This window comes from Brachycentrus maculatus, unplaced genomic scaffold (genome assembly GCF_059751285.1).
Source record: "Brachycentrus maculatus isolate JH-2025_06_01 unplaced genomic scaffold, ASM5975128v1 h1tg000069l, whole genome shotgun sequence".
NCBI lineage: Eukaryota > Metazoa > Arthropoda > Insecta > Trichoptera > Brachycentridae > Brachycentrus > Brachycentrus maculatus.
This window is the reverse complement of record NW_028280823.1, coordinates 3,135,350-3,162,664: the sequence shown is the minus strand read 5'-3', so window position 1 is coordinate 3,162,664 and position 27,315 is coordinate 3,135,350. Positions and strand designations below refer to the sequence as shown.

The 27,315-nt window shown below is 31.9% G+C and overlaps 4 protein-coding genes across 9 annotated transcripts in view; 2 read left to right on the top strand and 2 right to left on the bottom strand.

The window, feature by feature from the left end:
* The first annotated feature begins 261 nt into the window (after positions 1–261).
* BCL7-like (chromatin remodeling complex subunit BCL7B-like protein) lies at positions 262–3,900 on the top strand. The gene is made up of 3 exons (XM_088257008.1): positions 262–517; positions 1,946–2,130; positions 2,801–3,900. Exons 1-3 carry the CDS (start codon positions 429–431, stop codon positions 2,926–2,928), a joined length of 402 nt encoding a protein of 133 aa, XP_088113134.1. The 5' UTR covers positions 262–428; the 3' UTR covers positions 2,929–3,900.
* Positions 3,252–16,109, bottom strand: LOC148311274 (cilia- and flagella-associated protein 251-like). Of its 4 annotated transcripts, none has more exons than XM_088256982.1 (17): positions 15,994–16,109; positions 14,884–15,030; positions 13,615–13,873; positions 13,403–13,515; positions 13,044–13,294; positions 12,784–12,920; positions 12,426–12,512; positions 12,195–12,300; positions 11,316–11,464; positions 11,089–11,240; positions 9,949–10,257; positions 9,640–9,858; positions 8,754–8,845; positions 8,202–8,436; positions 6,545–6,767; positions 6,334–6,455; positions 3,252–3,383 (listed from the first exon to the last, which is right to left on the bottom strand). In XM_088256982.1, exons 2-17 carry the CDS (start codon positions 14,902–14,904, stop codon positions 3,294–3,296), a joined length of 2,565 nt encoding a protein of 854 aa, XP_088113108.1. In that variant the 5' UTR covers positions 14,905–15,030; positions 15,994–16,109; the 3' UTR covers positions 3,252–3,293. The 4 variants fall into 4 exon arrangements, with proteins under 4 accessions (XP_088113108.1, XP_088113106.1, XP_088113107.1 ...); XM_088256980.1 differs by lacking the exon at positions 15,994–16,109 and adding an exon at positions 15,256–15,443; XM_088256981.1 differs by lacking the exon at positions 15,994–16,109 and adding an exon at positions 15,119–15,248.
* On the top strand, positions 15,779–21,379 carry LOC148311273 (matrix metalloproteinase-24-like). 2 transcript variants are annotated; one of them, XM_088256988.1, is made up of 9 exons: positions 15,779–16,062; positions 16,984–17,136; positions 17,219–17,322; positions 17,402–17,563; positions 18,172–18,458; positions 18,671–18,990; positions 19,513–19,657; positions 20,094–20,351; positions 21,012–21,379. In XM_088256988.1, exons 1-9 carry the CDS (start codon positions 15,952–15,954, stop codon positions 21,179–21,181), a joined length of 1,710 nt encoding a protein of 569 aa, XP_088113114.1. In that variant the 5' UTR covers positions 15,779–15,951; the 3' UTR covers positions 21,182–21,379. The 2 variants fall into 2 exon arrangements, with proteins under 2 accessions (XP_088113114.1, XP_088113115.1); XM_088256989.1 differs by lacking the exon at positions 21,012–21,379 and having other exon boundaries at positions 15,860–16,062; positions 20,168–20,303.
* Positions 21,367–27,315, bottom strand: part of LOC148311272 (thioredoxin reductase 1, mitochondrial-like) — a 16,974-nt gene continuing 11,025 nt past the window's right edge. For both annotated transcript variants that reach the window (XM_088256990.1, XM_088256991.1), the window contains exons 5-7: positions 23,938–24,276; positions 22,918–23,109; positions 21,367–21,909 (exon numbers count right to left, since the gene is read on the bottom strand). In XM_088256990.1, the coding sequence (XP_088113116.1) occupies positions 21,780–21,909; positions 22,918–23,109; positions 23,938–24,276 (661 nt within the window). In that variant the 3' untranslated portion in view covers positions 21,367–21,779. The remainder of the gene's footprint in view (positions 21,910–22,917; positions 23,110–23,937; positions 24,277–27,315) is intronic.

The window sequence follows — 27,315 nt, the reverse complement described above, 5'->3', positions numbered from 1 at the left end:
TTGTTACACTCCTTAACAATTTATAAGTAATTTTATTTGTATATACTTACTTAAAAAAATATTTTTCAATTTGATTTTTCTTTCGGCATACATATCATTTTACTTAGGGTACTTCTTTTGAAAATCAAAATCTATCAAATCAAAATTCAAAAATAAATACCTATACCTAATACTAATAAAGAAAACAAAACGTAGGAAAAATAGTTTTTTTCGAGTTGTAACATTCCAATATATTTAAGTTATGGCAATAATGAATATTTTGACATTTTAATTTTTCATCTGTGGTGCATTTGTGGTTGTGAATTCGTGAATTGGAATTGTGTGTTCGTGGGTCGCCGTTGCGCGCATTTCATATTATTTGTGACTTAAACAAAATCTCCAAATAAATTGTAATATCATTTTTAACTTTAGTCATAAAATCTGTCAAAATGTCTCGTTCTGTAAGAGCTGAAACCAGAAACCGCGCGAAAGATGACATCAAGAGAGTTATGCAGGTAGTGGATAAAGTACGCCATTGGTGAGTGACTCCATTTTTAATATAAATATAACTCTTACTTTTAAAACAATTGTATAAACCTTATGAGAATGTTTCCTTGTATTTTCTTTAATTCATTTTATTGTTTTAATTCATCATTTGAATATCTAAAATATCAGTACCACATGCTCGAGTTGTTTTCATCGCCATGTTGAATATAGTATGAGGAATGTTCACGATATCATGAATTTTTATTTAAAGTCGTGGCGCCAGATTTTTATTTCGAAATATTAATAGATGTTTATAAATTCACAACCACATAAAATATCGTGCAATTTTCGTTGTTCTAGGAAAATAATAATTTAACAATTTGTTTCAAACTAGGCAACAATGGCCTTTCGCATCAAGTGTCAATCCAGGGTAACATCAAATTATTAATACACAATTTTTTCTGTTATCCTATTAAAAATTTACCCCGGAACTTTATGCATGTGCCCAAAAAATGTAATTTGGCTAAAACTCATATTTATTATATAAATTACGTGTCATATTTTATATTATGTGAGGTTTTCTGATAACTTTTTAAACTCATCTTCATGTTTCATCATCCAACCCTGTTATCAAGTTAACAGTGTCAACTATAGAAACATTTTTTTAAAGAATAATAAAGTCCCTCTCCAAGCACAAGAGCTGTCTCTTTTTTGGAGAGGCTCAATGCAACTAAAATTATAAGATTGTATTAATTAGAAATGTAAAGAAATTGTAGTTAAAAAAATGTAGCTATGTTGAATAATAAAATTAAAAAATAATAAATAAAACCTAAATCAGTTGCAAAAGTTGTCACAAAGATTTACTGATACTATTGTATTTCAGCATTTACCAATTTTTTTCAAAATAGCTATTTAATTTTTTAAGTCAAAGTAAGTAAAAGTAAAGCGCCGTGGCGTAGTTGGGTAGACGCTCGACTGCGAAACTGGCGTCGCAGGTTCGTTTCCTGCCAATTGCAAAATGAATTCAAGAAAGATTTATTTTCAATTGGTGTGGGTGTTTGTAAATGTATTTTTCACATTTACCTTCCCTATCCTTACTATCCTACTTGCAGACAAGCATCTAATATAGAAGCTTTGCGAGTTGTTCCCTTATGTTGGTTCATGTGAAGTTTTGACGGTGATCCCGGTTGGGTTGGAATATTTCCCGATGCATTTGAATTTTGTTATATTTGTTTGAACAAAAATGGCTACCATAATGTTTTTTTTTTATAAAAAGGGAATATATGATGCCACAAATTCTCATTGAATGCATCCTCGTTTTTATTGTGGTTTCTCAGCTATGTTAAAAATTTGCAAAAATGTATAAATATATTTTTAATTGTCCCACCCGATGGCAAATGAACGATTTTTTCTAAATCTAAAATTAAATAAGATTTCAATCCATAAAATTTTGTATGTAAATATATTCTTATTATTTTAGGGAGAAAAAATGGGTAACGATTGGCGAAACAACTATGAAGATCTACAAATGGGTGCCAATATCCAACAGTGAACAGAAAAAGAAAAGTTCTGCCAAAACAGAGAACAAGGAGAATGCTCCTTGCACTAAGAAAGGACAGGACTCTTCCAACTCCAACTTTGGCCTGGCCGAAGATTCTAATACCTGTATGTAATGTCATTTTTCATTTGTATATTCTTCGATAGCTAAACATCAAATACAATATAGTATGGTGTTTAGCATGTTTGGTTGCTTTACAGAGTTCCTGGGTTAGATTTCTGACTAAATATGACATTTTTTCATTTTACTCTTCTTCTTGTAGGCCATGGGTGGCCAACATTTTCAGCAGCCGGGCCAAATTTTAGAAATGACATTGCCTACCGGGCCAATATACAAAATTTATTTTTTTATTCAAAGCAAACAAGAAATATATAGTTTTTTAAGGTACTTATAACAAAAATGAGAATCGAACATATTTATTAGATTAAAGTTAGGCAATACGAAAAAAATAAATAAAAAAAATGTGTGATATGCTCCGCGGGCCACAAGTAGACACCCGGCGGGCCGCGGGTTGGCCACCCTAGTTATAGGCCTTATGGCCTGATTTTAAGAGGGATAAGCTTCCTGCGATATCGATTCCCAGCGGCCAATCCATCTCTTTGGTGGTCAGCCCGGGAGTCACAGATCAAATAAAATAAATGTAAAAAATACTATATAGTTATTATTTTATTATTTACAAAAAAAAAAACTAAAAATGTCGTATGGTAAATCCGATTCTCTTAGTCTGATAACCCAAATGTTGCATAACTGTCGCCTAATTTGTGATTTATCTTACAGGTTTTTCTACCGTAAGCGATTCTCAGGGTCCCATGGACTTCTCCTCATCACACATGGCTTTCTCGGAAGACTCCAACTCCCAAAGTAGTGAACCAGGCACCGCTGCTAAACGTTTAAAAACTGAGTGAACTCGTGTTGTGAAAACTTAAGGTGCCAAATACATGAACTTCATACGTAGACATGTTCAAATATCTTAAGTTGCTTATTGGTTGTCTAAGTGTAGAATAATTTATGCAATACATTGCTACAGAACTTTGTTTATATATTATTGGTTTATATGTATATATTGAAAAGTTAAGATAAACGATTGTGATTTTATCATTTTATTAAGTTTTATAGCTCCAGATATTTTAATTTCCGAGTACACCACAAGTTAATATTATTACAATGGATTTCCGTCAAGAAATATCAATAAATAATGTTAATCTCTCTTACTAAAGAAACGAGAAAATGATGAAAAACAGAATGACATTATATTTATCTTTTACAGTTTTTAATATTTATTTTCGAAATCTCCCGTGTCATTCAATTCATTCCAGTCAAAACCCAGCAGTTCTCCAAAAAAATACTCTACTGATAGACTCTGGAATAAAAATAAAATGGTCACAGTATTATCTATTTAAATAAATCATTTTACAATTTTAATTGAATATTCTATCTATACTAAAATCAGTGTTAATATCGGAATAATTAATCATAAGCATGGTAGTAAACATGGTAGTAAGGTGAAATTACTTGACGGTGTAATAGCGCCAAAGCAAATTTTCCAATACCTTATTATTAAGATCAGCGGAAAATGTTTTTAAATTAAATTATAAATGCAAACAAACAAACAAAATGTTGAATACAAAAAAGCATGCAATGACAGAATTGAAGGAATGGAGACAATTTTGATGTGATAATAAGTGATGTTCTAACCAAATATCTTTGTATGATACCTACACAATATAAATTTTAACCTTTCCAGGAGTGTGGTCATATATATTACGACCAATACAAAACATGATTTATGACGTGATTTATATCAAAAAATGATTTATGTCAAAATTGCCAATATTGCGATAAATCATGTTTACTAGTGTAAATGTTTTTTTTTTTTATTCAAGAAAATTTGTTGCTTATAGCATCGACTATGATATAAATTATAAAAAGTAAAAAAAAAATAATGTAAACTCACTCCTGGACAGGTTAAATAGGTACCTAAATGATGATAATCAAATACTTTTAAGATGTTAATATGCAAAACTTTATAAAACAGTGGACAACTAAGTAAACACTATTGCCTGATGTCATTTTGCCTATGAACTAAAAAATTGACTGCCGATCATAGCCAGCTTCGTTTCCAACCCGTCATTATCATGTTTATGTTTATTCTCTATAGTGAAAATTTAATTAAAAATAATTAAATAGTTATTACACTAAGATACCTGAATGTAACAATGCCACGTTTACAAAATGTCAGAACAAGCTGACAGGGTTTTGACATCAGTTGATGGAAAAATTACCATACAAATTGTAGTCTACCGGTGTTGTCACGCACTTTTATACAAAACTAGATGAGTAATAACATATTACAGTAGTTGTATAAGTAAACCGCAAAATACATTTGAATCATCCTAACATTTTTATCGGGAATCGTTTTACAGACCAGAGGATTTTTTTTCTGTTCAAACTTTTGTACAAAAAATATGACTGCAAATGGCTCTATTACTTTTCCCAGATAAGCAGGTTTATCAGTAATACGAAGTCTTTTAACAAAACCATGAAAAATGCTTTTATGGCCATTTCTTTTAATGTGCTATTATTATTTATGTAAACGGGTAAGGCACAAGCAGCAATAATTGAAATGATACATAACATAACAAAAAATAAATGAATAAATATCATCATATGTAATTTATTTCTTTGTGACTTTCTATTTTACAATTACAAAATGACTTCTTCTTTAAACAATTTTAACGTAGTTTCCACTTTCCTGATTACGTTGTCTGTAACTATCAAAACAAAAAATAGCCACTTGAGATTTCTACCCATCTTTGTTGACCACCAAACATAAAGTAATCTAAACTGTAAAGCGAATAGTTTCTAGTATTGATTAGTCTTAAAGAAGAAGCTGTTTGCTTTGAATCCTGTCGATATCATAATAATTTATTTTGCAAGTTATAAATAAATGTCATTCGTATTTGTTGAGGCATGATGAATTGTATCCCAAGATAAACAAGTGGAACTTTCTTTAACAGTGAAAATATCAATTTATAGCGGAATTACGGTCGCTACTGAGATGCTCTTTCATGGAGTTTCACAAGAATTAATAAAATACTTTACTAGTTCTTACATTGTATCATTCATGACTTGTAGAACTTATCATATCGCTTCTCCAGAGTCTTCCAAAAGACTCGTATACCTTGTATTTTATTTATCGCTTTTGTGTCAAAATATTTTTATTGTTTTACGCCAAATCTTTTATGTACATATTTTATGCCTGTATTGTATTTTTGTGTCGTGTGTGTTTGAGATCATGATTGCTGGGAGTAGATAAAAGGATACTATTCCGGATATTGTAAATATACAAATACTGACTATGAATGTGTCGAGAACTCAAATGTAGGTACATCAAAATCATATTAAATGTATTTTTTGAGTACAAAACACAAATCTTTTTATTTTTACTTTTATTAAATTGATATTCAGATATAATCTAAGCATTGCCTGCCCAATTAATAATGTCGGACCTTTGGATGATGAATTAATCATACTGTATAGATTTTTGTCCGCCTCCGTAGTGTAATGGTCAGCACGCTCGACTACCGTTCTGGAGGTCCCGGGTTCGATTCCCAGGGGGGGTCAAATATATATAAGTGATTTTTTCACTGTAATATTTATTCAATATTACCCTGGACTGGTACCTGAAGCGGAGGGCTGATCACCTTTCCTTTTTGTGTAAACGATCAAGATAACACTGCGTTTATATAAAGCAGTGCCCTATGCACCATTGGGGTGCGGATAAGGGTTTTATTATTTATTATTATTCTGTAGTGTAATGGTCAGTATGCTTGGCTACCGTTCTGGAGGTCCCGTATTACGGATAATTTAAAAGTTTGTGACATCCGCTCGAGGGAATAGTCTCTCAAAATTGTTTGTCCTCTTATATACCTTGTGTGAGATTTTTTAATTTTATTTCATACACCTTTTTTTCATACAGCAAGCTTGGCTACCGTTCTGGAGGTCCTGGGTTCGATTCCCAGGGGGAAGGTGAAACAAATATAAGTGATTTTTTCACTTTAAAAATTATTCAATATTACCCTGTACTGGTACCTGAAGCGGAGGGCTGATCACCTTTCCTTTATGTGTTAATGATCAAAATAACACTGCATTTATATGATGCAGTGTTATTTTGGTACCTATATACCATTGGGGTGCAGATAAGGGTTTGAAGGAGAAGATTCTACAGGTCTGGCTTTTATTGGGTATCCCTGTATTTGATTTTTATTTATTTTTTATTTTTTATACTTGCATATTTAAATATATTATACCTTTGGTAAAATGCTATCTATTTCTTCTTGCACCAGTTTGTCTGCCAGTTTAACTTTTGGAACGAGTTGTGATACGAAAATTTCTATGATTTTTCTCATTCCATTCTCATTTATATTTTTATCTAAAAAAAATATGTACATATGAACTATCACATTACATATATGTAATAATTAAACTTTTTTGTAGAAATAATGTAAAGGAAGTATGTACCATATTTAGCTAAAGCGGATATTAGAGTGGCTTTTTGTAATTTGAATGTCCCATCTCTCTGCCGCTCCGCAAATTCTCCAAATGCGTCTCGATATTTACAAAATGGATTTCCAAAAGCTGGTTGATAATTCACAAAAAGTCTTACATATTCCTCAAAAGTAACCTCGTTATTTTTAGTTTCATCAAAAATGTGATAATTGACTTCGTTCATCAACGTAGTTATCTAAAACAATGGATTTTTTTGTACATCTTTAAAGTGGAGACTGACCGGAGCATTTCATAGTAACATCGCTCGCGGCGATCATCAGCGAGCATCCGAAACTGTGGATGGAGCGCTCCGCTCGCTGTACTGGCTATACGAATACTCGCATCGTAACGTGTTACGTTACGACGAAATGCTCTGGTCAGTCTCCACCTTTAGACCTTTTCAGTGCATCATTAATATTTGTAGTCAGTATCCCCATCCATCTTCTAGGGTGATGTGATGTACTTCTCATGAATACATTTTGTTTTGATTTATGCTGATAGTAATATGCTTCGATTTGGTTAAGTAGCCAAAGTGCTGCGCTATTTTATAATAATAATTTAATGATCTCGAATAGTTTTTTTCTAAAGATCTCGTTCACTGTTTTTAACTACGGGTGGAAAAGCATTCCACGCCGCCGATCTCGCAACAACAAAGGCATGCTCGCCAAATTTAGCGCGTTGGTTGAGAGCTGATAAGATCACCTTACCCATGGCAGTTATGTATATTACACATAGAGTAGAAACTCGGTATACGTCTGCTTTGGAATAAGTCCAACTTGGTACATATACGTCATGTTTGGACGCCAAACTTTTTGTTTACGACCTTCGTTCGGAATACGACCTGCGTGTGTGCAAGAACTTGTTAGTTAAAATGAGTCACAACCGCGCGATGCTCTTGTTACTTTTCATGTGTGTCAGTATCGCAATTGCTACCCTACAGTGAACGACTCGCGCATCAACTGGGAATTTTACGTGATTTCTAAGTGATGAGTTCTAAGAAAATTAATACATAATAGGAGCCAAGCAATGAAGAAAATGGTTAGGTTCACCATAGAGGTGAAAAAAGAGATTGTTGATAAGCATGATAGTGGCATACGTATCCGGGACTTGGCTGCAGCATACCATCAGCTGAGAACGACGGTTTCTACGATTGTGAAAAAGGGGGTGAAATCGATTACAATACAAAGATCAGGGACATTAGAGCATGTTGAAAATTTGCTTTTGCTTTGGAGATATCGGAAAAACAGTGTGCTAGCGATAGCGTCTCGGAGGCAATTATTTGTGAAAAGGCAAAAATGATACATGCCGATCTTTTAAAAAACAAGGCAGGAAATTTATCATTGTGTTAATCCAAATTCCACATTTATCTATTTTAGTACTAAGCTGTGTTTAAATTATTTTAACAACCACGTCAATGTATAATATGCCAAAAAAATATGATTTTTTTTTCATGGGAACTGATCAATCATTTTCCCTTTATTTCTTATGAGAAAAATATGTTTGGTATATGTCCTATTTGTATAAGTCTCATGATCTGGAACGGATTAAGGACGTATACCGAGGTTCCACTGTATATACATTCCTCTTAAATACTTAATTATTGCACAAAAAGTAAATTAATATATATCACCTCAAAATCAGTCGGATAATATCCAATTGCGCGCATTATGTCCGGTAATGTAGAAACAGAAATACTTTCTGATATTTTTCTCAAATTAGGAGAACAATCTCCTTGGCACAATATTTGAGCGTAGTAAAACAAAACCTTCATTTGTCCATAAATCCATCCAGATTGTCCTCCCTCGATAAGTGCCATAAATGGATTCAGCCTTGTCCCACCCTCTTCGGTTCTTTTATCGACAGACCTAAAGTATTTAAACAAGATTAAATTCTTCTCAATTCTCCCTATTGCCGGTGGGTTTGTGAATCCTTATTTTAGGGATCACTAATAAATCAAGAGATTTTCATTAATTGATTCGGCAGTCACTTTGTGGTCAAATCTATCCATTTTTAACTTCAGTTTTACTTGGTAAATATTACTATTTCTTAAAATCTATTGCAATGCGGTGAATTAATTAATACAAAAAAAAGTTTTTTTAAATATTTAAATGCCTAACTTAGTAACTAGTTGGACTAAAATATCAGAAATTATTAGGCAAAAATTAATTATGTATTCACTTACTCAGTATTGATGGACCACTGAAGGAAGTTATAGTCTCCCTCTCCTGAAGTAAAAATATACTTTCCGTCCGGAGTCATTACAAAATTAGTGACCTTCAATTTCAAAGCATTCAATGTGATTATTTTGATCATATCCATACAAATTGTGAAATTTCATCACCTGACAAAAACTTTTATTTTTGTTCGTTAAATAATTTAAAATTGTTAATAATCAACTGGTAAAATTTCACATCTATCAAAATTATAACTAACATACAAAAGGAATCCAACATCAGTGCATATACACATCTTGAAAAAATGAATATGATTTGGGTAATCAATAATAGGCTGAATGGTGAATGCTATACAAGAGTATAAACTTTATACTATAAAGTGTTCACCTACGCCAGCTGAATGCTAGATTGTAAGCCCTAAATTGCTCAACATTTCCATCTTCTCTTGTATAAAAACGATAGATGCTCGGTTTCAGTTTAGATGGCTATAATATTTATGGATATATTTATTTATTTAAACTTCATGTACAGAAAATAAAAAGTACATTGGCGGGCTTATTGCTGAAAAGCAATATCTTCCAACCGACCAAAGACGGACTAGTGATATTGATCAAAACGTTTGATACAATATATAGCCGTTTGCAATCAGAGGGTAGATAGTACTTGAACATTTAAAAAACATAAATTACAAATTGACATTTAAAAAAAAACATAAATTACATATTAATATATCAATTACCAATTAACAAAAGGTAGAGGAAGGAGGTTTGATCGACAGTTAGGATTCTAATGACAGATAGTAATGTCTCAGACGTTTATATCATCCATACGGTGAAAAATCCAGTGTAAGAATAAATCATTTAAAAAAAAAATATATGTATTTTTATAATTTACCTTTACGGGGTGCCCAAGTATTCCAAAATATTTGTAAGGATTCCCATCTAGAGGATGCTTTTGAATTCCTATGTGCTTCTCCGTAGAAAAAATTGAATATTCTGTATCTCTCGTAAAAGAAGGTATTTTAAGTGCTTTCAACACTGGCGATGTATATTTAGGGCCTAAATACGTTGCCATAATTCTTTCAGTCTCGTAATCAAACACCTTATATTTATACTGTAATTATTTAATAAAAATGGGAATATAATATTTTACTATATAACCTACCTACATAAAAAATATAATTGAATAATTTTGTTACTTTACATCATCTGATATTGTGACAAGCAGTCCTTTATGATGTGGCCAAATATTGTTGATAACAAATTTTGGACATGCATATTTTTCCACTACAATTGTATTGATTTTTTCAAATAATGTTTCGCCATTTTCTAGGAGCTTTATACCATACACATTCATTATTTGGTCCTCTCCGAAAGTTAGCATTTTTAAAAATTCAGACATTTCAAAAATAATGTTCACAACTAGTCTACAGTGGCCTTTTTGTTTTCCTACAAAATTCCATCTTGACTTGTGGCAATCGTACTTGAGTAAGAATACAGTATACCCGGTATTCTGTTGGACACATAATAAATAATTAAATTCATTAAAAACACAGTAAAACCTTGATATAACGGACCTCTATTTAACGGATTTTGGATATAACGACAAAAAGTCCGATCAAATGTAAAAAAAATTCAAACGTCCTGTTAATATTTGTCCGCCTCCGTAGTGTAATGGTCAGCACGCTCGGCTACCGTTCTGGAGGTCCCGGCTTCGATTCCCAGGGGGGGGGTCAAATAAATATAAGTGATTTTTTTCACTGTAATATTTATACAATATTACCCTGGACTGGTACCTGAAGCGGAGGGCTGATCGCCTTTCCTTCATGTGTTGACGATCAAGATAACACTGGGTTTATATGATGCAGTGCCCTATGCACTATTGGGTGCGGATAAGGGTTATAAGAAGAAAAAGTTAATATTTTACATGAATTTGAGACATTTATTGACTATTCGTCAGATAACGAAGTACAACTATATAATACGCATTTTTGTAATATTTTGATTATAATGAAAAACACCAAACTTCAAATGTGCAAACAAAACTTCTTTTTTTTCAAAGCAGGATTACCGAAAGCAAGCTTATCAATATCAAACAGCAATATCACTTAACGAAGAATATCCGAAGACAATAAATATAATTTTGTGTGTGTTTTATACTGTTAATCTAAATACAGTCTTCATACATACAAAAAAAAGTTGTTTGATTTATTTTAAAGCTATTTTTATAAATAACAGACAACCCCTTAAAGTAGTCCGTTATATCGGGGTTTTACTGTACATTTTTTACGGTTAAAATAATTATTTCTTTCTGGATTTTATGAAATATAAATGGGTCACTCACGGCGTAGGCCATGTAAGTCGAATCTTGTGAAAATTCTATTTGTGTAATTCCCTCTTTTGAGTAGTTTATTGGTTTATCTGAAATCGGTTGTAAAATCATTGAATCGAAAAACCAAATGTACCCATTGTCTAACCCGCAAACCAAAACTGAACCTGAAATAATATTCTCTTTTATTTAAAATGGTTTGTTTTATAAATTTATTTTCAATATCGATTATGAGCTCTTACCAGAAAACGAAAATTTCATGCACATAATATTGAAATGATTACTATCAACATTTGTATCCTTTGGTAAATGTCCCATACTCACTATCATTTTACTTGTGTAATCAATCAATGAGATGTTCCCTATGATGTCTCCAATACAGCACAAAGTTCTTTAAAATGAAATCTATTAGTCCATTAAATATTTTTTTTATTGTTGTAATACATGAGGAAGTAAAGTATAAAGTTAATGATGGCACGGAGAAATACAAGAGGTCTATTACCAGATTGGTGAAAACAATTTGAAATTGATTTCACCAGTCTGGTATAGTCTTGAATTTTGTATCTTATGTAACATATTATTTATTGATTCGGCATTAACTTTGTGGAATGACATGATTTTATTAAAATTAAACACTTGAATAAACCACTTTATCGAGTTTTATTTTTATTTATGACTAGTTTCGAAAACAACAGTTGTTTTCATCTTCTGGTACAAATTAAAACTAATGAGTTTTAATTTGTACCACAAGATGAAAACAACTGTCGTTTTCGAAACTAGTCGTAAATAAAAATAAAACTCGATAAAGTGGTTTATTCAAGTGTTTAATTTTAATAAAATAATTATGTAACATTGTTTAATTTCACTTTTAATTTTTACTTCTTATTTAATTTTTTAATTTTTCATTACTTTTATTTGTCATTACTCTTTTTTTACAACCAAATTTCTATTCTTTATATACGTATTTAACCTGCACCTTTATTTATTTCTGTAAATTTGTTGTGTTCTCATCTAATTGATGAAAAACATTCAAACAATTTGTATTGCACTGTATTTCATTTCTTGTAATATGTTTTTCATTGTTTGTGAACCATAAATAAAATAAACAAAATAAAGAATACCTCTCTGGGTGTACAGCAATTGAGTTGATTTGTCGAAATCCCGGGAGAATTTTATAAAATTTATGGTTAACAAAATCCACTAATCCTATTCCTTCAGACTCGATATCTATATTTTGTGAAAAATAAAATAAAATGTTTTGATTTTCTTCCTAATGTTGCTCAGTATATATATTTTTTAAATTACGTATCAAGTTGGTATACCACAACATTATAATATTTAAACTAAATTACTTATGTAGGCATCTCTCTTGATAAATATTTGCTTCTCCCCATTTTTTTTCACTGAAGTTAATCTGACTGCTAGGTTCTCTTTTCCTTCTTCAAAATAAAAAAAATACATTTTAATATACCTTATTTTACATAATTCGGAAATGTTTAATATCATCTTACTATTTTTTATTTATAATAGTTTTAGAAGAGTCTTTTGCTGATATCTCCGTGAATCCTTTAGTACTGACGACGTAGCCACGCAGTCAATGCAATATTTTAATAACATCACAATGCATTTTTATGCAGAATTTAGAATGAGGTAATAAAAAGTTTATTACAGTTAGCGTGTTCAAATAATTTACCTTTTAATGTGTATTACCTTCTGAATTTTTGGGCGTCATGTTGAAACTCAATGATTTGACTTTGCCCATGTTAAAGTCATCAAATCGAAACAAGATTTTGGCATCGCTGCTATAAATATGTATTTGACCGTCGTAATTACACACAACTAGATGCCTGCTCATAAAATAAATTGATATAATTATTAAAGAATCAATTGATAAACTGTTAATGTGTTTTCAGATTTCAGGTTCATCAATTATATTTTGTTTTTAAATTTATTTAAATGAGAAAATTTACCCATCGCAGTCTTTTATAACACTAATACCGCTTCTTTCGATTTTTATTATTTTTATAAATTCTTTTGGCGCGTATTTGCAATCTTTTGTAGGGACAGCATTACTCATAAATATAGCGATATATCCCTTATCTGTACCACCTATCAGTTGGTGTTCCTTTATGTTATATGTTGCACATTGAAAACTTCCGTAATCTGAAAATGTCGCTTTGACTGATCTCTTTCTAACTGTTATTTTATTTTCTACGTCATCCTAAGAAAAAAATGATATTACGCATTGAGATTATTTTATTTAAAAATTAATTATTTATCCTGATATACAGGCAAGTCACTTTTAATTCTTGGTAGTTAAAAAAATTACCACATGTCCGAATATCAGAAATCTCCCTGTTGCAACACAAAATTCAGAGGAATCAATCGGATTAAAAATAATAGCAAATACATCTTTCTTCGGAATGTTCAGATGTACCACATCTGAAAGAAAATTATCAAAAAATACTGTATTCATAATACATACAAAATATTAAATTAAATTCTCTGAGACAATGTTTTTTGTATTCTATATGATCTTACCAATAGGTAGATCCCCTTCGTCTGACCATTTCCACAATTTGACTGTGGGTTGTGTTTCATAACCGAAGGTTAATAAGTACTTAGTGTCTATGCTCAGAGCTAACTTGTTTAGCTCAAAATTTCCATGAGGATACAATATATTCTTAATTAACTTCAATGATTCTGAATTCCATATATTGACTCTGTGATCTCTCCCAGAGTCTGCTGTCACAATAATTTTTCCACTGCCATCTCGTGCTATATTTGTAATGATACTTTCCTAAAATTATTTGAGAACTAAATAATCATTATTCATGACTGAAATTGGAAAATGAGCTATTATTATAATACTGCCGTATGGTCACTAAAGCACAGTAAAAGCGTACGGTAGGTATTTGAAAGAGGCATGCAAAAAGCTCTACTTACAAAAGCTCGCTTTACACACTGTAAATCTCTTTGTATATCGCTCACTCCTTTCAAGAACGTCGTAAATCAAAAAACTTCATTTTTCAGGAGAATTTTTTTAATGTTTGAAAATATAATACAATGTATTCTAAATAAATATCAAGCCACTTATTAAACTTTTTACTATGCAACAGATCTTTTAAGGTAGAACCTAAAGGTTTTTTCTCAATTTAAAAAATATTTAGTGTATTTAAAAAAATAATTAAACAACACCTTTTCTTCAAAATGCAAAAACAACACTTTTTGCCCTGTAGTGGGTAAATATTAAGCTAAAACTATGCCTCTTTTGCTGGGGTATAGTACATTTTCTGGGCATTCCGTAAACATGCACAACTGCAAATTGACGATTTTTGATTTATGACGTTCTTGAAAGGAGTGAGCGATATGTCTCACAAATACCTTTTACATGCTTTTATGAATGCCTAACTCTCAAAAGACCTTTAATTTTTACATTATAGGTTTTTGTTTAGAATTTTTAAAAAAAAGTTCACCTAAATGATCAATTGATCATAGTGTAATGGTCAGCACACTAGACTACTGGAGGTCCTGGGTTCGATTCCCAGGGGAGGTCAAATAAATATGGGTGATTTTTTCACTCTAATATTGATCCAATATTACCCTGGACTGGTACCTGAAGCGGAGAGCTGATCAACTTTCCTTCATATGTTAATGATCAAGATAACACTGCGTTTATGTGATGCAGTGCTCTATGCCCTTGGGGTGCGGATGAGGGTTTGAAGAAATGATCAATTAAGACAACTATATCTGAATCAGTTGGCAGAAAGAAAATATGTAGTATATTACCTACTCAAATGTGTAACTTACATGAGATTGCACAAAATCCATTTTCTTTTCTATGTAATTATATAAAATTCCATTATGCGATGCAGCAAAAAATACTTGATTACGGGTTTCATTGTTAAGATTTATAATAGGAGTATCCTCATTTAATCCGTATATCCACTGTAAGTTCTAATAGATAAAACACGTTTTTATATTTTAACTTCAAATGTTGGCAGAATTTTTCTAGTAAATTATTTGTGTTCTTTAAATTTCTTACCTCTGTTTTGGACCACATTGCGCTAGATTCTGCAATGTTGTCCGAAACATTGGCAAAATTGCAAATGACACAATCTAGATAAACATTATCGGGCAGTGTTTTTTTAGGGTAAAAATGCAATAAATATAAAATCTTACAAAGGGTAACGGAACTTCTGATAACTCATTTATACTTTCGTCTGTATAATTTTGATGTATGACGGATGGAGAAGATTTGCAACTGAATTCAATACTTTCTTGAGAAGCTTCAGACATTATGTTCCAACTTTGTATATGATGGTATCAAAATAAATGTGTTTTTTCTATATTATTGATATGTCATTGGAAGTTTTCTTTGAAATTCTCTTTTCAATATTGAATTCTCAGATAAGTAGGTGTCCACACTAACATTCAGTAACTTAAATTAATTATTTAACATTTGTTTACAATTACAAGCTACATATTTCTGTAATACTCACATTATTATGCATATTATATGTCTACCCTTTGGTCTTAGTCATTGTATGTATAGATTTATTTAGAAAACCCAAACTAAATATAAAAATTAGCAAGTCTTGTTTAGTTCTTTAATTCTGTCAACTATAAACTTAATTCATAAATATCATTTTGTCAAAGTTTATTGTTTACAGGAATCAATACCCTTTCTCTTAAAGTATTTTATATGATCATAGGGTCAGAATAGAGTCATCACAATATATTATGATAAAAATACAGCGCTTAGTATGATTGTGATTCAGAGAATGGTTATTCCTGTTTGCTCGTATAATTTTATCTATATTTAAGTTCAATGGTCACAGAAATGTGCTCATTTGTATAAAAGCATATGTGTACATAATGAAGTTCTTCTTTATCACGTCAATTTTACTTATTACTGACCTTAATACCATCAAAAGTTTTCCGTTTAGTAAAAATGTGAGAAATCCAGTTATTCCGACTTCGGAGCAGGTATGTTCACATTATTTTTCTAGTACTTTATGTAAAACATATCTTCACCTATAGCACACACTTCTGTATCATGTAAATTTATCTATTTTAAATGTCAGACTATTAATCTAATTTATTATTTTTGAGTCCGAAAATATATTACCTGCTTATCACAGGAAATATTTAAAACATTTTAGATGTCGTTCATGTTGGTAACTAGTAGATAATGTCTAAAGTTGACATTCTTAGTGTAATTTTTATTCATGTAAATAAAATATTTTTTAAAGTGTGTTGAATTGAAAGAGTCTTGACACAATTTGAAAGAATTTTATCACATAAAAATGTAAAATATTTATATAAACAAATATGGACACACGATCAATGTATGCATTATATTAATATGTAGGCAAGTATTCCTAAGAATAAATTATGAAGTGCATTTTGCAAAGACTTTGATAATTTAATATTCTTTTTTATAGCAATTTAACGTCATGCATTAATTTATGTATATTAATTTTAAATCAAACACAGATTTTTTGAGTCTACTAAGTTGTATTTTATTAACAAAAAACACATAAAAAATTATATTGTGACAATTGTTTCGCCTTGTTATGGCATTATCAAACGAATGCCATAACAAGGCGATTGACGATTGAAAATTATATTGTGACAATTGTCACAATATAATTTTTTATGTGTTTTTTGATAATAAAATACAACTTAGTAGACTCAAAAAATCTGTGTTTGATTTAAAATTAATACATAAATTAAAATGGAGTTCTACAAATTAAACGCCAAATCAATAAATAAATCATGCATTAATATTTTTAGTTTTACAATAGACATTGTAATATCAAATAATATGTGAGATCTTTGTTTTTTATGTTTTTCTGTAATCACTGATGCAATAAGGTAAGTGACACAATGTAATGTGTGTTTTAGTTGAGATTTATGCAGAGGTTTGGATACTTAGATGGAGGAGATGCAGGATTCGAGGCGCAATACTCGGATAAAGCTATTTCTGAAGCAATTTTGACTATTCAAAAATTTGGCGCTATTGAACAAACTGGAATTCTTGATGCAAAAACAATAGAGGTTAACTATTTTTCTATATTTTATAGATACAATTTAATAATAACCACACCTTGTCTTATTCAGAACCATTCATTTTCAACAGCTTATGAAAAAACGGCGTTGCGGGGTAAAGGATGTTATACATAAAAATAGACGAAAACGTTACAGTATATTGCACGGATGGAGGAAAAGAGAAATAACATACTTGTAAGCATTTTTATTTTGATTAATTTGTATATTTGAACTGCGAAGCACATACGAAAATTCTGCTATTCAATTTTTTCAGTATATCAAACTGGAATCCGTTATTAGGAGAAATGGTCGTAGCTACAGAAATTCATAGAGCACTGAATACGTGGGCACCATATGGAAATTTGACATTTATAAGATCGAATAATCCCTCCGCTGATATTATTGTGGCTTTTGGAGTAGGAAGCCACGGAGACCCGTGAGTTACCCAATTTTTATTTCTCTTAAAAAACACAACCATTTTTCAGTAATTTGTTACTTATCAATAAAACTTGGGAGATTCATTGGAAGAGTCATTTCGTCGTAACGTATCACATTACGATGCGAGCATTCGTATAGTCAGTACAGCGAGCTGAACTCGTTCCGAGTACTCCATCCGATGTTTGGATGCTCGCTGTGAATGTTACGTTATGACAAAATGCTCTGATCAGTTCCCACCTTTATAGTATTAATATTATTTGTATATATTTTATGAAACTATTGCTGAAAGTGCTCGGTGGTCAATAAAAACACAAAACTTTTACAAGTACAGTAGAACCCCTCTTGTCCGCTCTCAGCTGATCCGCCACTCCAGTAGATCCTACCATTTTCTACAATAACAACAGCTTTTGTGCAGTGAATTGCAGTAATTTTTGAGCTCTGACATTTTTTTTTACTGTAAATCCATATTTTTCTATATTTTGTAATAATGTGACATTTTTTATGTTCCGACCATACCCTTGTCCTAAAAGTGGCGGATTAGAGGAGATCTACTGTATTGGATATCTATTTTATGTTACACCATCTTAAATAACTAGATATTTTTAGGTTTCCTTTTGATGGCCCTGGAAATATATTGGCTCACGCGTTTTTCCCTTATGTTACATACGGGGGAGACATTCATTTCGATAATGAAGAAAATTGGACAACGTCAAAACACGATGATGAAGATGAAACAACGGATTTCTTTTCTGTCGCAGTCCATGAACTAGGTCACAGTTTAGGACTTTCTCATTCCGAAGTCCCCACGTCTATTATGTTTCCCTATTACAGAGGGCACGACACTTCATTACACTTAGATCATGATGATATCATGGCTATGTACGAACTTTACAGTAAGAGAGTTTTTGTTCCTAATTAAGAACTAACATAGCTAGTTTTTCTAAATTACTACTTTTATTTTGGTAAATGTTGTTTTCTGTACAAATCGATACTCGAGTTAATTTTAAAGGATCTGAATTTTATTGGTCTGCAAAAAAAACATTAAAATAGCAGGTTTTGAGTGCAAAATACAACATATTTATATAAATGAACTTTGTTTATGCAGTTCGATATCCGATACACAGTGATAACAGAATTAATGAACCAACGAGAAGTCCACCCACGAGTACACAAAAAAATACCCCAGAAATCTCAACTCAAACCAACACCGAAGAGAGGACAGAAACCACTCAGTCAGTGACCCCCTCTACTAAACATGACACTGACTTCACCTATCACGGAGATTATGAGACTATAGATGACCACAAGATGCATGATACTAAGCACATCTCGCCCGCAGCTCCTCCAGAACCTCCCAATATATGCGATGGGAAATATGACGCTGTTGCTGCTTTGCGACAAGAACTTTTTGTTTTCAAAGGAAATGTAAGCATTATTAATTTTGTAGCAAGACGTGATTTCTATATTATCACCAATATTGTGAAAATTCAACCCTTCTACTTTGTACGATAATGAAAAATTCATCAATGAGTTCAAAGCAAGTTAGAGAAAACAGTCAGGTAAAAGTACTAGGGAAGATGAGCTATGCATTCTCACAATAGTGGCAATGATATGTATTATTATAGGTGCTTATTAGTAGAGGTGTTCCTAGTATATCAGTCACAGGTACAAATACTATGATACGTCAAGAGATCATTATATGTATCATGATACGTGTATGGAGCTGTAATACGTACAATATACTAGCCACTAGCCACTAGTCAAATCTCACAAATTATCAGTTAGAACATTTTGTTTATAAAACAAAGGTACCCATAGTTATAACTGAGTATGTAATATGAAAAACCCTTAATTACACTTTTTGTATTTACAATACATATTTATGTATTGTGGAATTTAAATTTTACTATATTTACCTATAAATAAACCAATTAGAATTTTTTTCAGGATGTATGGAGGTTTAAAACCAGAGGGAAAATTGAAGAAGGTTATCCGGTTAAAATTCATGATATTTTCCCTAACTTACCTTTGCATATTAAAAGAATCGATGCCGCTTATGAAAAAATGGATGGAACCATTGCCTTTTTTTCAGGTAAGTTATTTTCTTCTTTTAACCCTTATCTACACCCAATGGTGCATAGAGCACTGCCTCATATTAATGCCGTGTTATCTGGATTGTTATTGAAGTAATACAAAACTTGCAGGAAGGCAAGGTAATTAATTCTGCGCTCCAGTACTGGTCCAGGGTAATATTTAATAAATATTAGTCTAAAATGACTAATATTTTTAACTTCCCCCTGGGAATCGAACCCAGGGCCTCCAGGATGGTAGCTAACTGTGCTAAGCATTACACTACAGAGGTGGATGGTTATTAGTTATTTTACTCCACATTTTTTTAATGAATTCTCAGACAGATTTACTATTTTTATGTCTATTAGAATTCTTACTATTCTAAATAAGAGAAAAGTTTATTGTTCTTTACTGAGATCATTATAAAAAATAAAAATAATAAAATATTTTTATTTTAGGTCCAAATTATTGGATATATACAGATGTTGAAGTACAAGGCCCTTTTTCATTCATCACATATGGTCTTCCTCAGGATATTGATGCCCTGGATGCTGTATTTATATGGAAAAAGAATGAAATGACATATTTATTCAAAGACCATCAATTTTGGAGGTTTAACGAGACCACAAGAACCCTTGACGAAGGTTATCCCAAAAATATGACTCGATGGAGAGGAATACCAAATCACATTGATGCGGCAATCACTTGGAAAGATGGTATTCATTTCACTACTTTTTACTGCACCCTGTTCCATTCCATTATGTATGTACGTATATTGTACAGCCGTTTGCATCAGAGTTGAGAAACTTGCAATGTGATGTGTGATGTTACTGTCTCACACTTATCTTCTCTTCTTCAACCCCTTATCCGCACCACAATGGTTCATAGGGCACTGCATCATATAAACGCAGTGTTATCTTGACCGACGCATAAAGGAAAGGTGATCAGCCCTCCGATTCAGGTACCAGTCCATTGACATTGAATAAATATTAGAGTGAAAAAATCACTTATCATTATTTGATCCCCCTGGGAATCAAACCTGGGACCTCCAGAACGGTAGCCAAGCTTGCTGACCATTACACTACGGATGCAGACATTCACACTTACATGCATATATAAGAGAAGGGATATCGAATTATAGAACAACTTCTTTTTAAAAAGTTGTCACTCAATTCAGTTTTTTAATTTAATCACTTGAAGCTAATCGCGTCAATCAGTACACAAATTTGGTTGCGTATTTCTATCACCTCGGGTAACAGAAAAAGTAAAATTTCCCCATTAGTCACAAATCTAAAATGTAATACAAACGCCCGAGTTATTGACCGATGAAAATGCCTGCACATTGTCTGGGAATTGATTGGACCATATTGTTTCAGAATCAACATATTTCTTCAAGGGGTCGTTATATTGGAGATTTGACAACACACTTATAAAGGCAGACAAGCATTACCCTTTACCTGCACCACAGTATTGGTTCGGTTGCCCGGAAAACATAGAAACATTCATGCAGCTGCCTATAGAAATATTAAGTAGAGGTTATATGTAGTGTTGAACGAGTGCCAGTGTTATTTTATACAAATAATCTAGTGTGTATACTTTAGAAGATCAAATATATTTTATTATTATGTTTAATCATATTTTAAAAAAAGAGTACACAAGTATTATTAATACCCCCTTTTATGGTCCCTTTATCATGTATGTCTGAAATATTGAAGGGAAATAAAAACGCAATTTTCAAAAATGCCATATTTGATCCTTTATTTCTATAATTTAAAAACCTTACATAATATGTGTGGGATTCCAAAGTTCCAGACAACATATTCGATAACCTTAAAGCTCTTTGGATTTACAATCCGTCATAACTATTGAAATATTTAATTAAGGTTTATCACTCTATGCTCCAAAAATAAAACTATAGGGTTAAATCACAAAATTGGGACATATCAACAGTATTATTATTAATGTATGGAGTATTTGTACAGTTAATGTATAAAGCGTTATAAAAGTTAACAAATGTTAAAACTAATCATTGGAAATAATTAAGTTTTTGCCTCGGCATTTGTGAATTAAAAGAAATACTGACAGTGCCTAATGTTGTGTTAGTTTTCCACAATAAAGTGCCACTATTGGTGAGGAATGCCCAATTAACTGCAGCAGGATGCCGGGTTGGGGTCCTTTCCGGACCTCTTGGTGATGTTGAGTCTCGTGAACTCCTCGGCCACAGTCGGATGGATACCGACTGTGTTCATCAGCGCTTCCATTGTCATGTTACACCTGGTAATTAAAAGGATTATTATTGATGTGCAGACTTCTCAAAAGATGGCGGTTCAACTAGCATACAGAGTTGGAGACCGTAAATTTAATATTTGTACAACTTCCAAAAATCAAGCAGATTCCACTGAAAATTATAAATTATAAGACCGAAGCTAAATCAAAATGTTATTTTAAAACAAGTGTAATATAATTGTTGACCCTCATCTGCATCCAATGGTTTGTAGAGCAAGGTGATCAGTCCAGACCTTTTAGTACCAGTCTAGTCAGGGTAAGATGAAATAAATATGAGAATGAAAATGTTTTTTTCACATTTTGAAGTAATGGCTCATGAAATTGCTAACAAAAATATATAGGTGACTAGTTTCATGACCCTTCACACGACAATCAAAGTTGGCTTATGGTCTAAACTTTTCAACTTTTTAACTAAGGATTTTTCCACATCCACTTTCCAGTTATTATACAATGAATTACAATAAAAGTTTAGAGCTGTATAAACATAGAACGATCACCATGGCACTTGTTAGTTAGTAACTTTATTTGGCTGAACGTAGATAATAATAATTTAGTCAAATTTCGACACCCCGTGCATATTTCGCTCACTTCTTTCAAGAATGTCATAAATCAAAAAACTTGATTTTTCAGGAGAACGTTTTTAAAGTTTTAAAATGTAATACAATGTATTAAAAATAAATATCAAGTCACTTATTGAACTTTTTACTGTACAACAGATCTTTTTAGGTAAAACCTGAGGGTTTTTGCTCCATTTGAAAAATATTTAGTAAATTTAAAAAAATAATTAAACAATACTTTTTCTTCAAAATGCAAAAACAACACTTTCTGTCCTGTAGCGGATAAATATTAAGTTAAACATATGCCTCTTTTGCTGGGATATAGTACATTTTCTGGGCATTCCGAAAACATGCACAACTGAAAATTTACGATTTTTTATTTATGACGTTCTTGAAAGGGGTGAGCGATTTGGGAAAGCTAATTGCTAAAATGGCTTACTTCATGGCAGTGGCAAATCCTTGAATAACTTCTCCAGCATACGGACCGGCAAAGTGCAGACCGACCACCTTCTGCGGGGCTTCTCTCAGAGCGACGGCCTTCAGGTAGCAATGCTTAATGGACCTCTGCGGCACGAAGAACTCTGTAGGTTTGTAGTATGCATGGTATACTTCAATGTTGTCCGCTCCGTACCTGTGAACAAAATCAATATGCTGACTGTCTCTTTTGTAGGTAGACATATCCATGTAGGGCAAATAGGGCACACGTGACATTACACATTTATAATAAGTAATAATTCGTATTAAAAAATACACATTTAAAAGCAGTTTCCCTTTTGAATAATTTTTTTATTATTTTATGAATTGAATTGAATATTTCTTTATCACAGGTACCATGAATAAAAATATATTAAATTTGAGTTAGCACTCAACTTTTTTTTTGATACTGTGGGGCTATTACTATTTGCGACTCAAATATCTGAGAAAATATCATATCCTAACGAAAAAACGATTAAAAGCGTCCTTTGCATACTGTTAGCAGAGAGCGAGAGATGCTTAAAAGCGTTCTATTTGCTTACTTTTGGTGGAGCGCGACAGACGCCAAAAAATATTGTACAGATCGGAATTGGGTTTGCAGTTACTTGTGATTAGTATACTGAGGGTCGGGTGGCAGACTGTCCGAGTATAATTAGGGTCAGGGTTGATAAAAGTAATTCGAATTAAAGCAAAAAAATAATTAAAAAGTTGCTCCTTTAACGAGCGATACTTCGCATAACGTGTTACAGAGAAAGGGCAAATCCCTTTTTCACAACATTAACTTGTGAGCCGGGAATTCCGCGCCAATCAAAACAAAAAATGTTTCACTTAACGAGTAAGATTCTGGAATGAATTATGTTCGTTATAAGAGGTTCCACTGTAATGATGAAAAAACCACCCAACAATAATGTGTTAAAGAAGTAAATGGATATACTGAATGTGGTAAAAATATTTTTTCAAATGCATGTATGAAACCAATACTCACTGCTGTTCCGCTTTTTCTTCACTGATGCCCACGCAGCCATACTCCAGCGGCGAGAAGACTGTGGTAGCCACATTGGTGTAGTCCATCTGCTGCTCGGAGCCCCCGTACAGGCGCCTGGCCAGCAGGCGACCCGCGTGGATGGCCACCGGAGTCAGCTCCGGTCTCCCGTCCAGCACGTCGCCGACTGCGAAGATGTTCTCGACATTGGTCCGCTCCTGGGGGGCGCTGATCTTGCCGTTTTCGGGCAGCACGACCACGCCTGCAGCGTCGAGGTGAAGGTCCTTGGTGAGGGCACCGCGGCCTGTTGCCATCAGGACTGTGTCGAAAACATCCTGGTGCCTGTCGGAATTAAATTGTTTAATGATAAAAATAACAGTACTTCATCGCAATCTTACCTAATTAGGGTAGATGCTTTCAAGTGAAGACAAAAAAGTGTTTTGAAAAGAGAATATGGAAGTCCGAGTGCTTACTACAACTTATCATTGGTTTGGTTTTTGGCTGACAAATTTTATTGCTTGACTGACGAGATAATACTGTAGAGTTTAACAGATAAATCCTTTGTACAGACACTAAAGTGAGCGCAATGAACACATGACATCCATTTAAGTAACACAGACAATGTTCTACATGCATAAGCGACTACTCCTTACTCTGTCCACCATTCTGTTTTCCATGCCCAGACTTGTATATCCATTTTTAATAAACTTTTTTGTCTCCGTAGAGACATCTATAAATTACAATCCCTTAAGGTAAAATCCAGTATTTATGTACATATAAAGATTTGGACAAACATGTTAGATTGGAATGGATCACTCGATAAAATTATCCCTTCATTTCAGTCAACCATTTGAAAAATTGTCACAGTGAATTTTTAAAGGTGGGATATTTGCAGGCAAAAATTATGTACTATGAGATATATGTAGACACGTAGATTTTTTTTTTTGCATTTAAATTAGTAAAATAATAATAATGTTAATATAAAAACCCAGTAAAGTACTTTTCACAAATCATTGTAGAAAAAATAAAAATAAAGTAAGTAAATGTAAATTTTCTACAAAACTCGCAAAGTCATCACTGCCTGGTTATAAATTATTATTTTGACATTGGATTTTAAGATAATTTTATCATTTTTAAGAGATAATTACTTTTAGATCACTTGTGAAATTGGTAAAAAACATTATATTACTTTGGAATATATTAATGCTTATATATATTCACAAAAAGGGACCTTAACACATAAGTTGGAAAAAGGTGACGTCTGAAAAATTTATCTGTAGAATGAAATATATTAAAAGTAAAGGTGCCGTGTTGAAGTCGGTAACAATTTAAGCTACCATGGCCCACTAATGACTTTCCTTATTATAACTTAAAAGTTGTATAATTTTTTTTAAATAAATGCTAATGTAATATTACTTTATTTCATAGTATTTCTTCAACGTTTTATTTATTAATGCGATTTTTTAAGTTTGCTTCTATTCTAAATGGCGGTCTAAGCCATACTCCAGCGTAGCTACCACACCAATTTGGCTACCACAGTCTTCTCACCATTGGAGTATGGCAGCTTTTTTTTCCAGAGGTACCGTGACCACACTTGTTTTTTACTTTTCTCAATTCATTCACATTACAAAAAAATATTACTACATAATAGCATAGCATAAAATAAGGCAATATATTTACATAAATAATGCAAAAAAGTTGTTTATACTTCTTTCATTATGCGTGTCGTTATATTACATGATGTTATATTTTTCTTTAATGCAGTATGTATATAAAAAATATATTTTAAATACAGTATATAAAAAAATATCATGTATCTATTTTTTATCATATTGTTTTTTTATTATTATTATGACATCAAAAAACTAATAATATATCAGAAATTGGGATATTTTTCAAACAGGCAACACTATGGAATGTGGTGCTTCCACTGTTCCTACAGATAAGTTTGTCAGACTGTAACATAGTTTTATATACAGGCAAGTTCTCGATGACCAGGTTTCGTTTAAAGTGATCGGTCAGTAAACGAACTCCCCACTTACATTATATCCCTGGTGTCAACAATATAGATGAACGGTTGCCCACTTGGAGGGTAATAGAGAAAGATGATGCGACACTTCTTATCACACTAAGGATCTCTTCCCTAGTGACGATGATGGGAAGCAGAGATCTGAAGGTATGACGGATTTGACCAAGCGTTGCTAGTCGTAATTGCGAACAGTCCTTAAAGATGGTTGTTAAATGAGAACATTGCCTGTATTACAAAATTCATATTATACAATACGCTTAAATTTTTCAAAAGATTCAAACTAGAGTAAAATTTATTGGCAAAAGTTCATTGTAATTTTAATGGATACATTAATTAAGTAGTTTTACTGACCAATAATCGGTTTCGTAACTCTCGCGGCATTGCAACATGAATTTTATAGAATATAGCCAGATATTTCTATAAACTCAAATAGTATTATCATCATCATTAAAAATAATATTTTTAAAACTGAATATTATTATGTCCAAAAAATAATAAGAAAGGGTATTAATAAATTGAAAATATTTTATGAATTTAAAAATAAAATCTTACTTTCAGTTATAAAGACCCATTCTTATAAAATTATACATGTATAATGTTATTTACCATGTATAATAGTATTATATCTGATGCAAAATGTCTAATAATTATCCAATTCAAGAATACATAACATTTACATAAATATATTCATAAAAACAAGGAAAATTGTTTATAATGTATACAAGAATGTAGTCATAGTGAAAAGACTATAAACCTTAATATATACAAAGGAATGAAAAAAATCTCCGACTTCAATATATGTACATAAATTAAAGTTATTCTTTGAATATATTCTTCTTCTTCTTTTCACAATTATGTCCCACTGAAAACATTCACTACTACTAGGGAACCTCTTCCTCAACTGTCCATCTAGTCAGAAATGACTTGGCTGTGCCTACGACATCTCGTTTTTCATGGCCTGCAGTTCATGATTCCACCTAATTCTTCCAGACCAATCACTCCCCAATTAGCTATGTTCATAAACTATCCAAAATTATTATTATTATTAATATCAAAGAGAAAATACTAAAGGCATTTTTTATGTTTTGATCAGGTAGATAGTTTACCTAGTTTGATAGTTGTAATAGATAGTTTGAACTATTTATATACATAAGATAAGGTAGTAGATAAGGGAAAATATTCAAGTGCCCATCCAAAAATCTAATTAGTTCATAAAAAACAATTTGAGGTATACAAATACCATATATACTTTATACATCAGGCCGACCAACCTACCACTATTGTTAATCTTTTAAGCTAATTTTTGTTATTGCAGGATTATACTTCCTAATTAATAGATAAGACTCATCATG

Bases quoted from the DNA above. Each gene is read 5' to 3' on its own strand.
- BCL7-like (XM_088257008.1), top strand. From the start codon at position 429: ATGTCTCGTTCTGTAAGAGCTGAAACCAGAAACCGCGCGAAAGATGAC. The intron at 518-1,945 runs GTGAGTGACTCC...TTATTATTTTAG, and splicing joins GTGGATAAAGTACGCCATTG to GGAGAAAAAATGGGTAACGA. The intron at 2,131-2,800 runs GTATGTAATGTC...TTTATCTTACAG, and splicing joins GGCCGAAGATTCTAATACCT to GTTTTTCTACCGTAAGCGAT.
- LOC148311274 (XM_088256980.1), bottom strand. From the start codon at position 15,372: ATGTCTGAAGCTTCTCAAGAAAGTATTGAATTCAGTTGCAAATCTTCT. The intron at 13,516-13,614 runs GTAAGATCATAT...ATTTTCTTTCAG, and splicing joins CGAAGGGGATCTACCTATTG to ATGTGGTACATCTGAACATT. The intron at 11,465-12,194 runs GTATTCTTTATT...TTCATTTTAAAG, and splicing joins ATTGCTGTACACCCAGAGAG to AACTTTGTGCTGTATTGGAG.
- LOC148311273 (XM_088256988.1), top strand. From the start codon at position 15,952: ATGAAGTTCTTCTTTATCACGTCAATTTTACTTATTACTGACCTTAAT. The intron at 18,991-19,512 runs GTAAGCATTATT...AATTTTTTTCAG, and splicing joins TTTTTGTTTTCAAAGGAAAT to GATGTATGGAGGTTTAAAAC. The intron at 20,352-21,011 runs GTATTCATTTCA...ATATTGTTTCAG, and splicing joins GGCAATCACTTGGAAAGATG to AATCAACATATTTCTTCAAG.